At 34.9% G+C, this 18,244-nt stretch overlaps 1 protein-coding gene across 6 annotated transcripts in view; it reads right to left on the reverse strand.

Annotated features, from left to right (window-relative positions):
- Window positions 1–18,244, reverse strand: part of SMG1 (SMG1 nonsense mediated mRNA decay associated PI3K related kinase) — a 98,237-nt gene that overhangs the window by 64,907 nt on the left and 15,086 nt on the right. For 3 of the 6 annotated variants that reach the window (XM_081298537.1, XM_081298536.1, XM_081298540.1), the window contains exons 2-6: window positions 8,679–8,842; window positions 8,004–8,159; window positions 5,479–5,642; window positions 4,149–4,207; window positions 3,043–3,256 (exon numbers count right to left, since the gene is read on the reverse strand). In XM_081298537.1, coding sequence (XP_081154663.1) covers window positions 3,043–3,256; window positions 4,149–4,207; window positions 5,479–5,642; window positions 8,004–8,159; window positions 8,679–8,842 — 757 coding nt within the window. Of the gene's footprint in view, window positions 1–3,042; window positions 3,257–4,148; window positions 4,208–5,478; window positions 5,643–8,003; window positions 8,160–8,678; window positions 8,843–12,988; window positions 13,047–18,244 lie in introns of all 6 variants that reach the window. The other 3 variants (XM_081298538.1, XM_081298541.1, XM_081298539.1) reach the window with 2 other exon arrangements.

Raw genomic sequence — 18,244 nt, forward strand, 5'->3', positions numbered from 1 at the left:
GGGGCTATATCTAAAATTGATTATGATACTGAAGAAAATAAATTCTATGGTCTTACTTAAAAGTAAAAAAAAAACATCTTATCCCACAAAGACATAAGGTTGAAAAAAAAATACTGTTCTCTATTTTAATATCAATTAACATTATGCCTTTAATATCAATTAAAGTTAGTTCTAAGTAACGTTACTCATAAGTGCTTCATTTATTACCCTGGCTGTGACTATTCCAAAGTACAAAAAGTTAAGATGTGCTTGGGAACTGCAGAAAGAATCACAATTATGTCCCAATTTAAAATGTAGGTCAAATTTTATGCAATTAATGCTTTTGAGCAAAGTTTATACCATTGGCTTCCAATAAGAATCAATCATGGCCATCACCATGAAAGACATGCAGGTTCATGTTACCACTATAAATGTTATCAAAATAACTACATGGAATATCACTGACAAAATATTTTACAGCTTTTAAAACCTGTTCCCCAAAATGAAGATGTATATATGTTTACAACACTTTCATAAAAGAAAGCTACAAATAAATACATAAGAAATGCTAGAATTAGAAAACCACCATTTTCCAATAGCCAATGTTACACTCCAAAACCTAAAAGAATATCAATAGATGATAAAAGTTATTGAGTGAAACACTACTAAAAAAACAGGATATTCAGCAGGTCTCAAGGAATCTCGTCCATACTGTTATTCCAAAAGAAAAATAAACTTTCACAATAGGAAGGTGTTGTGGTCATTCCGTCAATCAGGTGATCAAATTCTGCATGTGTGACTAATATCTATGTGCTATCCAACTAACATATCAACTGTATACTATTTGCCATCTGGTGTGATGCAACAATCAGAATGAAACTTTGACTTGAATCATTAAAAAATAAGATGACAAACTTAAAAAGTAAATCATACTGCTCCACACAAAAAGATATGGAGAACATAAATCAAGAATAAAAAGGCATATCACCAAAGATAACACTTGTCTTTTGAATTGGTCTTGTATCAGATAGCTCTAAAAGGCATCTTATGAGCAATTGTAGCCAAACACTGTAGTGCGCATCTATAATCCCAATGACTTAGGAGGCCAAAGCAGAGGGATCTCAAGTACAAGGTCAGCCTCAGCAACTTAACAAGGTCCTAAGCAACTTAGCAAGAAAGACCTTTTCTTAAAAACTAACTAAGAAGAGGTGGGTCTATAACTCAGGGTAGAATCCCCTGGTGCTCATTCCCCAGTACACCCCTTCACACATAAAAGGAACAATTACAGAAATCTGAATTATAGACTATGTATGTAATAAAAACTCATTTTCTTATATAATATTGCTGTTACACAGACTGCCTAATTCATAGGAGATGCATACTGAAAGAAACATGGTGTGAATTGTCATGAGTATAATTTATCTTCAAATGGTTCAACTAAAAAGTTTTGTGTATGTGCGTGCCTGTATATCACATGTGTTTATAGTGTCAGAGCACCAGGAGCTGTGGTACATGCATATAATCCCAGCTAGTACACAAGCTGAGGCAGGAGAATTGCAAATTTGAGGTCAACCTAGACAATTTAAAGAGAACCTATCTCAAAATAAAGATAGAAAGGACCAGAGATGTAGCTCAGTAATAGGGTGCTTGCCTAGCATGCACAGCACCCTGGGTTCAATCACTCCCCCCCAAAAAAAATTGTAGAAATAAAACAACTATAGCATTAATATGTGGGGGGTGGGGAATGTAGCTCAGTGGTAGGATTAGTAGCATGGATAAGACTCTGAGTTTAATCTCCAGTACCCAAAAAAAAAAAAAAAAAAAAGCTAATACATGACAAATCTAGAGGAAGTATATATGGGTATTTACTGGTCTAAATGTTCTCCTGAAGATTTGAAATTTTTCAAAATACATAGTTAGGAAATATTCATAATATAAAAGCTGCATGTAAAATAAGCCCAACTTTATGTTATACTCTTTAGTTACAGATAATTATTTGAAACATTCCTAAAATTGTGCTAAGAACTTCTATAACTAGGGAAAAAGATAATTTTCAAAAAGCAGAATTATTCCTTATATCTGATTTTTTATAAAAATGAAAATAAACTAAAAAAGCAAATAAAAAAATGTCATATACTCTAAAAACCAAAACTCTAATTATAAAAACATTACCTCAACAAAAATCTAATTAAAAACTTGCTGAAAACTAAATTGAGGCCAGACATGGTGGCACACGCCTATAATCCCAACTACTCAGGAGGCTGAGGCAGGAAGATCACAAGTTCCAGGATAGCATGGTCAACCTGGTGAGACTCTGTCTCAGAAAATAAAAGGGACAGGGACAGATCTCAGTGATAGAGCACATCCCTTGGGTTCAATCCCTGGTATTGCCTTTAAAAAAAAACAGATAAATTGAGAACTAGCTTTTTAAAATAAATATATATATATTTTTAGTTGTAGGTGGACACACAATATTTTTCTTTCTTTCTTTCTTCTTTTTTAATGTGGTGCTGAGGATCGAGCCCAGTGTCTCACATGTGCTAAGTGAGCACTCCACCACTGAGCTACAGCCTCAGCCCAGAACTACCTTTAATACGTTCAGATACACAAAAGTAAAATAAAACTAAGTAAAGCTAGTATTCTTTTATATAAAAAAGTTTTTAGATCACTTGGATTAAGAATTTTTGACATTTTATCAAGCCTAAAAACCCTTAGAAACAAGGTGTAATGTTTAGCTTCTGTCTCCCTCAAAAAATGTGAGGCCCACTCCTTCCAACTCTCCTGGTTGGAGTTCGTACTTTCGAATCCGTAGATCATGCTAGCATTAAGTAACTTCAAAGGAAAGTTTCTAAAAAGCGAAAAGACAAATTTTTTTAAAACTTACTTTAACTATCTTTACTATGTACCCTTTACCCAAACTCAGAAAGAAAAATCTCATTTACATCCTGTTTACAACCGGTAGATAAGTCCCATTCTGTTTCCTTTCCTTATGCTCCCCTACAAGGACATTTTAAGGTCAATTTTTTCCCAAGCACATCACTTGTTTTCCCCCCTCATCCTTACCTGCATTACAGATGAAAAGGCTTTCTTTTCTCCTACAGTCTCTAGTGCTTTGTAGGTGGCACATAAGTAGAGGAGTTTAACTTCATCTTTTGCAGATGAGCTAAATTTACTAAAAATCCATTTGAAGATCTTCTCAGCCTCATAGCTTAAAGAAGCACAAAGAAGGCCAAGACAGCAAGCTCCCTCCTGTCTCAATTCCTGAAGCAATTTGCTACTGTTGATTTTAAAGCAAACAAAATAAAACACATATAAAAGGCATAAGACTTCAAAGATGACAAGAATGACATCTTACAAAGAATGTCTCAGATATTTTTTAAAATTTAAATTTTTTCATTAAAGTTCAAATTACATAAAAGGCTGAAATTTTACAAATCTAAATACTGTATTCTTTTTATTCTTTAGTGCTCAAAAGTATCTTTGTCAGACATTACATTTTCTTTTACAAAATCAATTATTAACAAACTGTAAGTAAAGGCTCAGAAGTGCTAAAATTCAGGCTTCAAATTCCATTTCAAACTAAATGATTCACAGAAAACAGCAGTAACAAATGAAAAAACACAATATAAGTAACTCCATTACTTATATAATTCAATATGTAAGGACTATAAAAATGGGAAATAGTAAGCTAAGTATATAATATCTAAAAAATTAAAAATAAATTTAAAAGGACAATATCATTAACTTACCCATAATATTGATAAGCAACTACATAAAATAAAACTATGAAAAGGTAAGCAAGGTCTATGACCTCCTACGTTCTGGGTGCTTTCCAATACTGCCTATTTTGCTCATAGAAGGAATCTCCTTTTTACCTCCATTCTCTAAGCAGTTACAAAATTCCCTAGTTTATAAAATCTAATCCCATTCATTCATGCCTGTGTTAAGAGTGTGCACCATTCCACAAATTGATGTTCACTCCAACTGCCAAATTAGAAAATATTCCCTTTTAGGTGGATTCCTTTGGTACAACAGTAACATATAAATACCACAGATAAAGATGACATGAGGACTCCATAAAACATCAAATATGTTTATTATAAATAAAGTCAGTGATGTATCCTGTGTATATTTTTTAAAGTCAATTAAATGTAACCATATTGTCTTACCTTTCATTAAGCACATCATGTACAGCAGCCAAGATATTATCCAATTGCTTCACTAGTACCTTTAAAAAAAAATAATAAACTTTTAATTCCTATGCTTTAAACAATAACATTTGTAGTTTGTTTTCACTTATCTTCCACTCCAAATTATAATTAGAAGTACCTTAGTTTCCTTATTATTCCCAGATCCCAATGATCATATAACAGCAATGGCGTATTTCCCTTCAGACTATGAAGAATTTATCCATTGGAAACAATCATAATCGTCAATGGAGGGAGAAAAACAAAGTCAATAAAGTAATAAGGTCAAATGTCAATGGCAACATGGTGGGTGTAAGAGGTCCACTGTAAAATTCTTTGCTGTACATCTAAAACTTTTCATAATAAAATGTGCAGGAAGGAAGAACCTGCTGTGAACCAAATGTTGTTTTTGCCTCTCTATACTATTTTTTTATCAGTTTTCTCATTCCCTATATCAATTTAACTTTATAAAATTACTTAAATGAATAAAATTTTCTAATTGTATTGAACTTTGTTTTTGAAAGGGTTTTTCCATTTCCTTAATCCTGGTCACAAACCAAACTAACAAAAACAAAATATGGGGCTGGGGATGTGGCTCAAGTGGTAGCGTGGTTGCCTGGCATGCATGCGGCCCGGGTTCGATCCTCAGCACCACATACAAAACAAAGATGTTGTGTCTGCCAAAAACTAAAAAAAGTAAACATTAAAAAATTCTCTCTAAAAAAAAACAAAATATGTACGCTGTACCTTCATTTCACATATGAAAAACAGATATTCTGTTCTGGAATAGCAAAAGAAAAACGGAGGACAACAGAATTATGCAAGAAAACAAATGTGCTAAAAATTAAAGCACTACTGGGCACAGTGGCACATGCTTGTAACCCCAGCGGCTCTCGAGACTGAGGAAGGAGGATCATGAATTCAAAGCTAGCCTTAGGAACTTAGTGAGGCCCTAAGCAGCTCAGTGAGACCCTTCTTTAAATAAAATATAAAAAAGGGCTGGGGATGTGGCTACGTGGTTAAGCACCTCTGAGTTCAAACTATAGTAACCACCATCCCAAATTAAAGCACTTTATTGCAGAAGGCATCAATATGGATCCAACAATTGTCAGAAGCAGATAAATTACACATTAGGGGTCATTAGGGGTCATTAGGTTCTATAACAGAAGCCAGATAAGTGTGAGATAGAAATCTGCATTTATTTTTCCCTCAGAAACAAACCCTTTCCCTTCTCAAACTGTTCCGGATAGTAATAACTAGTTTATTACACAAACACAGAAATGATCAACAATTCCAAACACACTGCACTCACCAGCTTATTTTCTGGCTGCTGAATAAATTCTTTCAACTGCTTTACAGTAGCCAGTCTTCGGTCTCTGTCGTCTTCCCGGGTGATCCTCCGAAGAAGATTCGACAGTCGAGACTCATCAGAATAAGACATCGATCGCTCTGAATACAAAAACATTTTGTTGCCTACTAGACATAAATAAACATACTAAGTGTATAGCCCAAATATTTTAAAGTACCTCAAAAACCGTCATCTCCAGATTTTTCATTCAGAAACAACAAATGCAGTTCCTGTCACTATTCTGTTCATTTCTATCCATCAAGCTATATCAAGAGTGCCTAGACACAGATCCATGAACCCTCAATAAAGATTGCTAAAGGAAAGACGAATGAAAACTCTTAAGCAAACCAAATACCTCATTCCAAAAGTCCAAAGAAAGGTTCTGAAATAATTTTCTTTAGGTCCATGCCAAGCTGTTTTCAACATTCTGATAAAAAAGAGTGGGTAGCCAGGCATGGTGGTACACTACACTTCAAGACCAGCTGAGGTAACTCAGTGAGACCTATCTCAAAAAATAAAATACAACAACAAAAAAAGAGAAGGGGGATAAAGGATTTCTACAAGTTAGGGATGATGACTCAATCAAGTAAATAGGTTGTATGCTTTAGTTTCTCATCTAGATAAACCCTGGAAGAAACCTCTTATTCACACTATCATTTTTCTAAGACAAGGCCTTGGCAAATTGCGACCACACATGGAGTTCAACAAATGTCTAATTACCACCAACCATGTGCAAGACATGCTATCACTAGAAAAGTGACAAACCAGAACCTTTCTTCTCTTATTTTTTCATGTTAAGAAAAAGCACAAACACTCAAACACTGCTAATATTAATATAATAAAAATACATGTAAGGACAAAATTTTAAAAGAAAATTTTTAGTTGTGCTATTTACCATGACTAGCCATGTAGCCTAAACAACAAACCACATCAAACAGTGTGACAGTTTCATTTTTCTGTGAAGTGTATAAAGAAAATTGGTAATCCCTCTCAAAAGGGGAACCTACCATCTGGGAAAAGAAACAAGATTTTTACAAATCTCTAGCTCATACAATAATTCAATAAAAATAGACATTGACGTGTCATTAGGTTATCATCTGGGACATCTACTCTATTTATAATGCTATAATCTGTATATATATATTATATATATATATAAAATATATATATACAGATTATTATATATATATTATATATATATAATATATATAATATATTATATATATAATCTGTATATATATAACTGTATATCGGTGAGCCTGTGGGGAAGAAGAATTGAACCAAATTAACTTTTTAAAACAAACTCTTTTTTGTTGTTATAGTTAACTGTTTTTATTTGAGATAGGTCTCACTGTGTTACTTAGGCTGGTCTTGAACTAGTGTACCACCATGTCTGGCTACCCACTCTTTTTATCAGAATGTTGAAAACAGCTTGGCATGGACCTAAAGAAAATTGTTTCTGAACCTTTCTTTGAACCTCTGGAATGAGGTATTCTGTTTGCTTAGGATTTTTCATTCATCTGTCCTTCAGAATCACATTCTAGCTTCTAGGATATTTTAAATCAAAAGCTTCACTCTACTAACAATATAGCCTTTAGCTCAGCCACTCTACTTCTGAAATTGTACTAAGAGAAATCATTTTTAAAAAGCTATATGCTAGCCAGGCATGATAGCACACACCTTTAATCTCAGGTACTCAAAGGCTAAGGCAGGAAGACTGCAAACTCAATGCCAGACTGAGCAATGTAGAGTAGCTCAAAGGTAGAATGCTGTTGGGTTCCACCCCGAGTGCCATAAAAAAAGAAAAAAAAATTTTAAAGTATACACAAAAAAATAACAGGGCTGGGGCTATAGCTCTGTGACAGAGCACTTGCCTAGCATGTGTGAGGTACTGGGTTTGATCCTTAGTAACACATAAAAATAAATAAAATCATTCTGTCAATCTACAACTATAAAAATAAATAAAATAAAGAACAAAAAGTTATGTGTACAAAGATGTTCACCAAGATACACACCCACAAACTAGGGAGAAAAAAGTGATATAAGTGTCCAAAGAGTGATTCCAATAAAGAATAAATCTCAATTTATTCTAGCATGTGCAAGGCCCTGGGTTCGATCCCCAGCACCACATAAAAATAAATAAATAAAATAAACGTACTGTGTCCAACTACAACTAAAAAATAAATATTAAAAAAAAGAAAAGAAAAGGCCCACTCTATATTTAAGACTTGCTATATATACTACCCATTCAGTACTCATAAAAAAGCAAGGAAACCCTGTAAGATCTTTATCCAGTCTTCTAAACTTTTTTGTAGGAAATGAATAGTTCATAGGAAACAAACATAAACAAGTGCCACCTGCATGTTTTACAACTTACAGTAAACTAATCAGCTTACACTTGTGCTTGGGGTGAGAAATGAGGCATCCCTGTTAGAGATGTCAGTCTTTGATGATATATAAGTGTTTGTCCCCAGCTTTCCCCACCTTACCCTGTGATTTCCTCATGTCTTTGGTGGCTAATGCACGACTGCCATGCTGAACACTGGTGAACTCAGGGCTGGTCACATTGTTAACTCTCAGCTCTTGCCCCAACGACTTCCGACCATAAGTATTTTCCCCAGATCCTCCATTGACACTGTAGCCACCTTGAAAAACAGCAGAGTAACTTATTATTTTATTTTAACAGAGTGCTTTGTTTCACTCTGTCCCAGACAGTTCAGCATCTTCTTATCCATCCACAATTCAACCAACCTTTGTTTCTCCCAAGTATTCCCTATGCTGCTGGTTTTGAAACCATTTTAATTCCTTCAATGAAAGATAAGCAAAGAAATGAAAACTAAATTAAGTCAAATTTTGGACATTGTTTAAAAACATTTTAAAAGTCTAGAGGAGAAACTATGTGGAAGAACTTCAGTCTTAATAATAATATTGTATATTTTGGCAAATATACAATGCATTTATGTGTATTAAAATATTTAAATCTTAAAAATAATGAAGTGGATAAACTTATGAAGTTTTTAAAAATAAGACTATTTTAAACATAGCAGAACAAACAGAGCTGAGAAGAACAAAGAAGGAAAGGGAAGGCAGGTAGGTTAAAAAAAAAAAAAGAAAAGAAAATAGAAACTAAAAATATGCCTCTAGAAGTAAGAAAATTTATATACCCTTTTCGTCATTCTGTATGTCAGCATGGACTCTGGTATCATCGTGCCTTTGCCGAGACACCACAGCTGAATTTGAAGGTTGCAGTCCATAAGAGGAAGAACCACCCCTATCTCTGGCTGAAGAATATTTTAAATTATCCGGGTCGGCTGATGCACTATCAGTTCTGTAAAAACAGAAAAGAATAAGATTAGAACTTTAAATAAATATTTTAATAACCAAAACCATAAATTTTTCTTTTATACAAGCCACTCTCTTTTCCCTATCTTTTATATTCAACCAGTACTATTAAATTATATATATTTATTCATTTGACTAGTAAGTCTTTCTACTGGAAAGAGATTAATTGTTGATGGATGAATTGCCAGTTATTAAGTCTTTTATTCTAAAAATCCATTCAGAAACATGGAATGACTACCAGAATTAGGGTGAGCAATTCATCCTAGTTTTCTCTAGACTTTACTGGTTTTAGCACTGTAAGTCTCCTGTCCCAGGTAAAACAGGATGTGGTCACCCTGGTCCAGGATTTTTTTCTCGCACTGTGATTTTAAAAAGTAATTCTTTCTAAAGGCTGGGGTTGTGGCTCAGTGGTAGAGCACTGGTCTTGCATATGTGAGGCACTGGGTTCAATCCTCAGCACCATGTAAATATATATAAAGGTATTGTGTCCATCTATAATTAAAAATTAAAAAAAAAAAGTAATTCTTCCTAAACTGGGTGTGGTGGTACCTGCCTGTAATTACAGCAACTGGGAAGAGCGAGGCAGGAGGATCACAAGTTAGAGACCAATCTAGGCAACTTAGTAAGTAATACTTGGTCTTTAAAAAAAAAAAAAAAAAACCACAATTCTTCCTAAACTGATTAAGAGTTAATCAGTAAAAACAAAAAAAAAAATTCAGTCCTTTTCAATCATACAAATAAAAAACACTGGAAGCACATGAGGCAGGGACAATGTGTTGACTAACTACTACATATTTAAAAGTATTCTATCAATGTGTCCTAAACTCTCAACTGAATCCTTAATTATGTGGTGGGAAAACACAGAATGATATTTGAAAGCAAGCTCAAATAGGACAAAGAACACATTAGCTGCAAAATAAGATTATGTTTATGCACTGTAATATCAAAGACCTCACTGAAGATGTCTTAACTATAAAGAATACCAATTAAATTACAAAAAGGGAGAAAACAAAGTTTTAAGAAAATGAAGAGTATATGGAATCCAATAAAGTTGAATCTGAATGCTGTGGTCCATAACCTACATAAGCATTATTTAAAATAATACTTGATCCTTAGATATTAACAAACAAGTGGTATAGCCCAGGGTAAAATTAGCATCCTTATGCACAAGTATCTGCTCTTGTCTGCTCTATGCCTTCATTGCCTCATCAGCAAAAAAGAGAACAAAGCTAACAAAATTTCTCATGAATCTTAATTCTTCCAACCATCAATCACAAAAATGTCAGGAAAGAAAACAATTTTTTTTTTTTTGGTAGCATGTGAAAAAAATACAAATAAGTAGTTGCTCTCCTACTGATTTTCTCCTGGAAGAAAAAAAAAATCACTTCTGGCCGGGCATGGTTGCGCACACCTGTAATCCCAGCAACTCAGGAGGCTGAGGCAAGAGGATCATAAGTTCAAAGCCAGCCTCAGCAACTTAGTGATGAGGCCCTCGGCAACTTCAAGAGATCCTGTCTCAAAATAAAATATAAAAAGGGCTGGGGATGTAGCTCAATGAGTGCCCCTGAGTACAATCCCAATATTGAGGGAGGGGAGGTCACTTCTATATTTATTTAAAACATCTTCTGAATCTACAATCATTTTGGAAAAGTTTAGGATACTGGAAAGGGCAGAAACTATTCTAATACTCCCATATGTGTAAAAATGATAGCTTGTACACATATTTCATTTAGTTTATTATCCCTTCCTTGCTCCCATCCGCAAAAATACTTAACATGAAACTGCATAAGCTCAATCAGCTGGACACCTTAGCCTGTATTATCACAATCACTGTTGATATAGCACACAGACCACAGGTGCATCCTGGTACAAGTCTAAAAGCATTGTAAAGGCTTTTAACCTGAAACTTACTAAAATTCTACAGCCTAGCTAATTAAAATACAGCTCTAATTAATAGATATCTTTTTCAAATATTCAAAGTTCACTTGTTTATAGACAAAGCTAAGTATCAAAACATGGGAAAATAAAATCTATGGAATTTCAAGAAAAAATATATGAGGATATTTTCTAAGTATACTAAATCAGTAAACATTAACACTCAATGGCACCTAAGAACCTTTTTCAACTAATGAAAAGACATTCTCCATGTATCTAAAAATAGCATAATCAACATACAGTTATAAGACCAGGCCTGGTGGCACATGCTTGTAATCATCCCAGCTACTCAAGAGGCTGAAGCAGGAGGATCTCAAGCTCAAGGCCAGACCAGGAAACTTAGCAAGACTGTCTCAAAATTTAAAAAAAAAATTTTTTTTTTTTTTAAAGGACTGCAGATGCAGCTCTAGTAGAATGCTCCTGGGTTCAGTCCTCAGTACTGGGGGCATCAAAAAAAAAGGGGGGGGGGGCACATCTATAATAAACCATAATACACCATATCATTACTTTCTGAAATAAAAAGGGAGGGGCTGGGGTTGTGGCTCAGCACTAGAGTGCTGGCCTAACACATTCAAGGCCCTGGGTTCGATTCTCAGCACCACATAAAAATAAATAAATAAAATAAAGGTATTGTGTTCAACTACAACTAAAAATATATATTTTTTTAAAAAAAAGAATAAAAAGGGAGCTCATAAGTTTTTATGACAGGTTTTGAATTCTATATAAATGACACCTAACACAACCTAGAAAAGCTATTAATAAATGAACAAATAAAATAACAAGATAGATAATTCTGAAATACAAAGATAACTGAAGTCTACCAATACTTAAACATGACTTCACTTCCTGTTTTCATCATCACCTATACTAACCTAACTATTAAGAGTTAAATATCTGTATCATTTTTGGTGACATAGTAGTAACATAAGGCAGTAGAGAACACAAGTTAAAAAAAGACATGGGCTCAAATCCCAGCTCCAACACTAAAAAGGTACATGTGCCTCTGCACAAATTACTTCATCTCTAGGCCTTGGTTGCCTCTTGCATAAAATGGGGGCTAACAGTTATCTAAGTTTATTGTGAGGCTTAAACAAGATAATGAATTTTTAAATACTTTAGCTTATAGAGTACATTAAGAGTTACTATAATAACAATAAAAAATAAACTCAAGGTTAGCTGCATAATAGACAATGTACAAGCAGTTCATGAGTGTGTGAACAGAAGCAAAAGTTCTTACACTATACAAAAACTTATTTTAAAATTTTCACTGAAGAAATTAAGCAATTTACCACTATCAACAAATTTCTAACTAGTATGAATCTGATTTCAAACTAAACGTATAAAACCAGGAGCATCTTCCCAATTTGCTAGAAATATTAGGTATAAATCCCATGAGTGGGCTGGGGCTATGGCTCAGTGGTAGAGCGCTCACCTAGCACGTGTGAGACCCTGGGTTAGATCCTCAGCACCACATATAAATAAATACAATAAAGGTATTGTGTCCACCTACAATTTAAAAATTATTTTTTTAAAAAATCCCATGAGTTATAAGAAGATTTTTTTTTGACCCAACAATTAGGGTTCTCAAAAATACAACAACAAAAAAATTCACTATAATCACTGACTCAGAGCTGCCTAAAAACTGCCTAGACGCCAAGTTCTTTGAATACAAATCGATCAAAACGTTTCCAACCAGAATTTAGGTCATAAGTATTCTGAACCCCAAAGCACAGCATTATATGAAATCTCTATTTTTATAATATTTAGACTGCTTGGGTCTCAAAAACTGTCAATGTTAGGCTGTTAGACCAACAAGATCATCCCAGTCCAATAAACAGAAAACTGTTAAAAAACAGAAATGAGCACTTAAAATGAGACAATCAAAGACACAAAATAGAAAATGCAGATTTGAACTCCAAGAGGCAGGAATAAATGTTAAGCTAGTTAGTTAGAAGGGCTGAAAAAGCTATCATCTGCCAGAATTAGTGTCTCAAATTAGTGGAAAAAGAAAATTTATCTATTAGGGCTAAGAATCCAAGCAAGGATCCAAAAATATGCCCACAGTCCCTTTAATACTCTAAAAATATTATGAAGAGGGAAAAAAAAGAAGAAATGCATAAATTTCCCCAAAATGATAAAACTGAAGTTAAAGCCTGATGTACATGCCACATGAGAGGTAAGTTTCTAAAGCTCATACCTCAAAAATCGCATACTGTATAATATGGAGCCTTTGTGATGTTTTGCATCAAGTCAATCTGTAAGACAGTAGTTACAATATTAGTGAAGACAGTGGGTTAAAACATTTGTTGTTCAAACATGAAGCAAATATCATTCATGAGTTAGGTGTTTTTAGTTGAACTATGGTCCCCTTGGGTTCATATGTTGAAGCAAAAATTGAGAGGAAAAGCCACTCTGGGCCCTAGAGGATAAAAAGGCTTAAGGTGGCAACCAAAAATTTTGGTACATAAAGGAATTTAAATGTTAACTCTAGCATACAAATCACATGCAAATATATAGTTACCACTCATTTTAGTTATATTCAATATACAGAAACGTAATGAATCTAGGAAGTCATTCATTTTAAATGACCCAAATACTCAGACCTCACATCAAGTATTTAGGGATAGTATCTCCTGGCTAAATGGTCTTGTGGCCCAGCACTAGAAAGAACAAACCCCACCCTCCCAAGAAAGCCATCTCTGAAACATGAAGTCAGGGAATTTCCTATCAGGAAGCATTTCTGTAAAGCACCCCAAAATGACTTGATGCAAACACCACACCAGTGGTGCCACTGGAATAAGCATCATGTTACTTCAAGTTGTTTTTACCTGGGCTTATTAAGGGTTTTCACACTTGAAGTGACGTCTAATTTGTAACAGATATAAACCAGGAAATGAGATTTGCACTAAAGCTGAAGAGGTAGGAATGCATTTATTCTCTAAAGCAATGATACTCAAAGATAGTATCACTGTCACAGAACAGCTGTAGGACACACTGGAAATTTTTATACTAACAGTTGATACTACTTGAAAATTATTTACATTGTAAAAATAAATCCAGTGTTATCTTTATAATGTCTCTTACTCACCTGGATTCAGACATGTTTTCATGAGGGATAAGAGGAAAGGCCAAACTATGCATAACCTTGGGCCTTGTATCACTTTTACATTGAAAAGCTGCACTACAGGAGTTTATGACTAAAAATTCATTTGGGAGGCTCAGAGTCTTCATTATACAAAACACTTCTCATTGAAAATTTTAGGCTCAAATATAATAATTTAGATCATGTCAAAATTTTAATTGTAAATTTGTTTGCATCACAGTTTTGCAATATTAAAATATTAAGTTAATATAATTTTTTGGTTAAACTTCCTCAGCTACCTAAGTCTTAAGTGAGTATAATACCAAATCTTAAATTATCCATTTATGAACTGTTGACAATTTTTATTCAGAATAAAACTCATAAATAACCACTACAGAGAGATAAGAAAGTTCTGGCTTTTTACCTATGACTTCTAGAAGGTAATCTCTAAACTCTTAAAATGCCAAGCCTATTATTACAGGGGACCTTGTCCACCTGAGGGCTTTGAGCCACACCAAAAAGTCTAACAGTGCAATTTATGGTGGTAGCTTTGAGTCACAAGGATCAACTAAACCTCCAGAGGGGCTAAAGACTAAGGTTAGCTGTAGGGCAGTCAGCCATGAAGCCTCCAAAAAACTCTGGACACAAAGGTTGAGCAAGCTTGCCAGAGGGCAATACTCCATTAGTATGGTCACACATCAGTAGCAACAGGAAAGTAACACTGTTCCCATAAACTTCATACCCGGAAGGCCTATGTGCCCTTTAGTCAGGTCTGATTTTAATATGAATCTTTCAGTAGCAATAAACTGTATCCATGAGATAATATCTGTGAGTCCGTCTAGCAGTCCTGGTGAAATATTCAACCCAACAGTGGTCTTTGGAACCCCCAAACTATTTCTGCCAAGGTCGAAACAGCTGCTGTGGCCTTCTTATCTCTAAAATTCCATGGGTTTTTTTCAGTTTGCCTTACTCACTCTCTCTCAATACCATTCTCAATGAATATGGACTTTCATTCCAGTAAATTGGACTTTCTTCCAGTCTAAGTAGTCTTTTGGTTCTTCACTAGGTTATTAGATTTTGTAGTCCTATCATTTCAATAACACCCAATTAATTTAATTCTCTTTATGACTGTTCTCACACCAATCTTGCAAAACTCAACCCTGAATAAGCCCAATTCTGTGATTCACTAGTAAGTACCATATTCCCCGGCCCTCCAATGCATGCTCCACATACACTGTTCAGACCTTCCCCATTCTCTCTTAGTTCCAAAATATCCACCTAACATCCACATTCCCACACCCACAAACTCCCTCACATTCTACTTCACCAAGGGGGAAAAAAAGATAACATCTGCACCCAATTCTAGGCCTCAATTAGGACTCCATCTGCTTCCACCTTCTCTCAAATACTTGCTCCTAAGGAATCTACTTTTCCCACAGAGCTAAATCCTCTCCTTAAATGTAAAATTTCCTAATCTCTCTCATTAAAAACCACAGAAGTATGTAAGAAGCAAAAACAGAAAAACTCCATCAAGCCCACATGCCCCTCCATCTCAACAACCTGCCTTAGTTCTTTGGGTCAAAGTAATAGAGTTGTCTATACTCCACATGCGCATTTCTTCACCTCTTCTAGCTTCTTAACCCACACTGGTCCAACTTCTGCATCACTGATCTTTGCAAATCCCACTTGACTTCCAAGTTGCTAAATCCAAGATACATTTCCGGCCTCAATCTATTCATCCTCTCAGCAGCCTTCTCAGAGCCGCTGAGTAGGGTTGAGCAGTTTGGCCACTGCACAAAGGTGACTTGTGGAAGGACACAGGCAGAATGAAAAACCTACTTTTAAATTTTTTCCCCAATAACCTGTCAGATCCTAACAGTGTAAGGCAAATGGATTCTTCCCTTTCTGGTCCTACTTTTTCAGGCCCCTTTAGTTTCTTCTATCAAGCCAGCAAATCGTGGAGTCTTTTAAAGCCTATTCTCTAGCCCTCTAGAGATCCTTTCCATTTGTATCCGCCCCTGCAATCCATGCTGACAGTAGTATATACCCCACCAGCACATCATGTCTGGCCCATCTTTCCAGCACACTGCACAAAAATATTTCTCCCACTGGCCCTTACCATCCTATATACTTTGCTTCACTTTTCAGCTAAATCTCTACCAATCATTTCTTGTAATTCTATACCCCATGCATTCTAATTTTTCAATGCCTAGACTCACCTTGCTCCATCTCTGCCAGCCTCAAATAGCATTGCCATGGCCCCTCACCAACCCTAGCTTTCTTTTTATCCCTCATGCCTCAACTTTTTTGGGAAATCTTCTGATTCCTGAAGTTGACTCAGAGTATCTGCTACATATGCTCCATCAGAGAGCCTAACAGTTTCCCTTACCTCTTACATCATTTGAAACATTCATTTAACTGTGTTCTTTTACAATACTGTAAACACTGCAAGGGCAGGGGGGCCTGTTAGCTTTGCTTATTATTGTTCCCCACTGCCTAGGCGGCATACAAAATTATTTACTGACTAAACAATTGCCCATTTTCATTGAGACCTTTCTCTCCACTCGAATTCAGTTATGAGCCTAGCATGCCACTAACTTTTCTATAAAATTCAACTTGCAACCCACATTTCCTCTTCAAAACCTTCTATCAAAATCAACAACATTTTTGGGCTTGGGGTATATTTCAGTGCTATAGCACTTGCCTTAGTATGCACAAGACTTTGATCCCCAGGACTAGAAAAAAATAAAATCCAAAAGATGAACTGAGATGGTTCCAACCCTCAAAGAACATAAAAATAAGTTAGCTTGTATAAGCTGTTAATTAAATAAGGGATATAAAATGCTCTGCAATTTCAGAAGAAATCTCATCACTTAATTCATTCGCCAAACTCAGAGCACACAAAATGTGTCCCATACTGGTTCAGAGTCTTGTAGTTACACACTAGTTTCAATTTGCTCTCTTGCTTGACACCTTACTACTGAAGGCAGAAAGTACTACTTTATGCCAATCACTTTCAGAAGAATTGAACATAAAAGCTGCTGTATGGAAAGCAGAGGAAAGGATAGGAAAGTAGATGATTGGTGGTGATTCCAAAGCCATTATGACTGTTTAAATAAGTTTTCTCTTTTAAGTTAGAAAAGAGGCCAGAAATATAAAGGGGCAGCCCCATCAATATATTTAAATGTATTCTGAGTTTTAAAAATCTACATAATATGAATTTTTAAACCTTACTTTTGTACAAAGGACACTATCAAGGGAGTAAAAAGACAACTCACAAAAATCAAAGAAAATATGTGCATCAGGCCTAGTATCCAAAACATATGAAGAAGTCATAGCTCAACAAAAAGATAAAAAAACAAAAATTTTAAAAGAGAAAAAACACTTGAATTATCATTTCTCAAAAAAAAAAAAAAGATATACAAGTGGCCAATAAGCACATAAAAAGATGTTCAACGTATTAGTGATTTGGGGACTGCGAATCGAAACCACTAGGAGAAAACACTTCACATCCACCAATATAATCATAGCTTAAAACAAAATAGAAAATAACAGGTTTTTGTGAAGATGTGGAAGAACTAGAGCCTTCAGACATTGCCAGTTGGTATGTAAAATCACAAAGTCACTTTAGAAATCAGGTTGGCCATCTTTCAAAAAGCTCAACAGAGAATTATCATGTAACCCAACAAATTCGGTCCTAGTTATATGCCCAAAAGGACTGAAAACAAGTGTTCAAATAGAAATTTGAACACAAATCTCCTCTGCATTAGTCAAGAGGGAGAAAACACGTGTCCCTTAAAGGAAGAATAGTAAACAAATGTAGTATATCTATACAATGGATTATTATTTAGCTATAAAAAGAATGAAGTACTGACACATTCTACAACATGGGTGAACCTGAAACATTAGACTAAGTGAAACAAGCTAGACACAAAAGAACATACATTATATGCTTCCATTTACATGAATAGGTAAATAGATAAAGTAGGACTGTGGTTATCAGAGATTGGGAGAAAGAAAATGAGGAGTGAATTCTTAATGGGTACAGGGTTTTCATTTGGGAACAACAGAAGTTCTGGAACTAGACTGTATTGAAGATTGTGCAACATCATGAATGTACTTAATACCAATAAATTTAAAAGTAGTAAATTTATGTGCATTTACAATAATTAAAAAAAAAAAACTTAACCATGACCTTTTTGGAAGGGGGGGTGTTACTGGGAATTGAACTCAGGGACACTCAACCACTAAGCTACACCCACAGCCCTTTTATTTTTTATTTTAAGACAGGGTCTCCCTAATTTAATTATGGCCTTGCTAATTTGCTGAAGCTTATCTTGAATTTGCAATCCTCCTGCTTCAGGCTCAGGA

The sequence above is a fragment of the Spermophilus citellus genome (assembly GCF_964194105.1).
Source record: "Spermophilus citellus genome assembly, chromosome: 6".
NCBI lineage: Eukaryota > Metazoa > Chordata > Mammalia > Rodentia > Sciuridae > Spermophilus > Spermophilus citellus.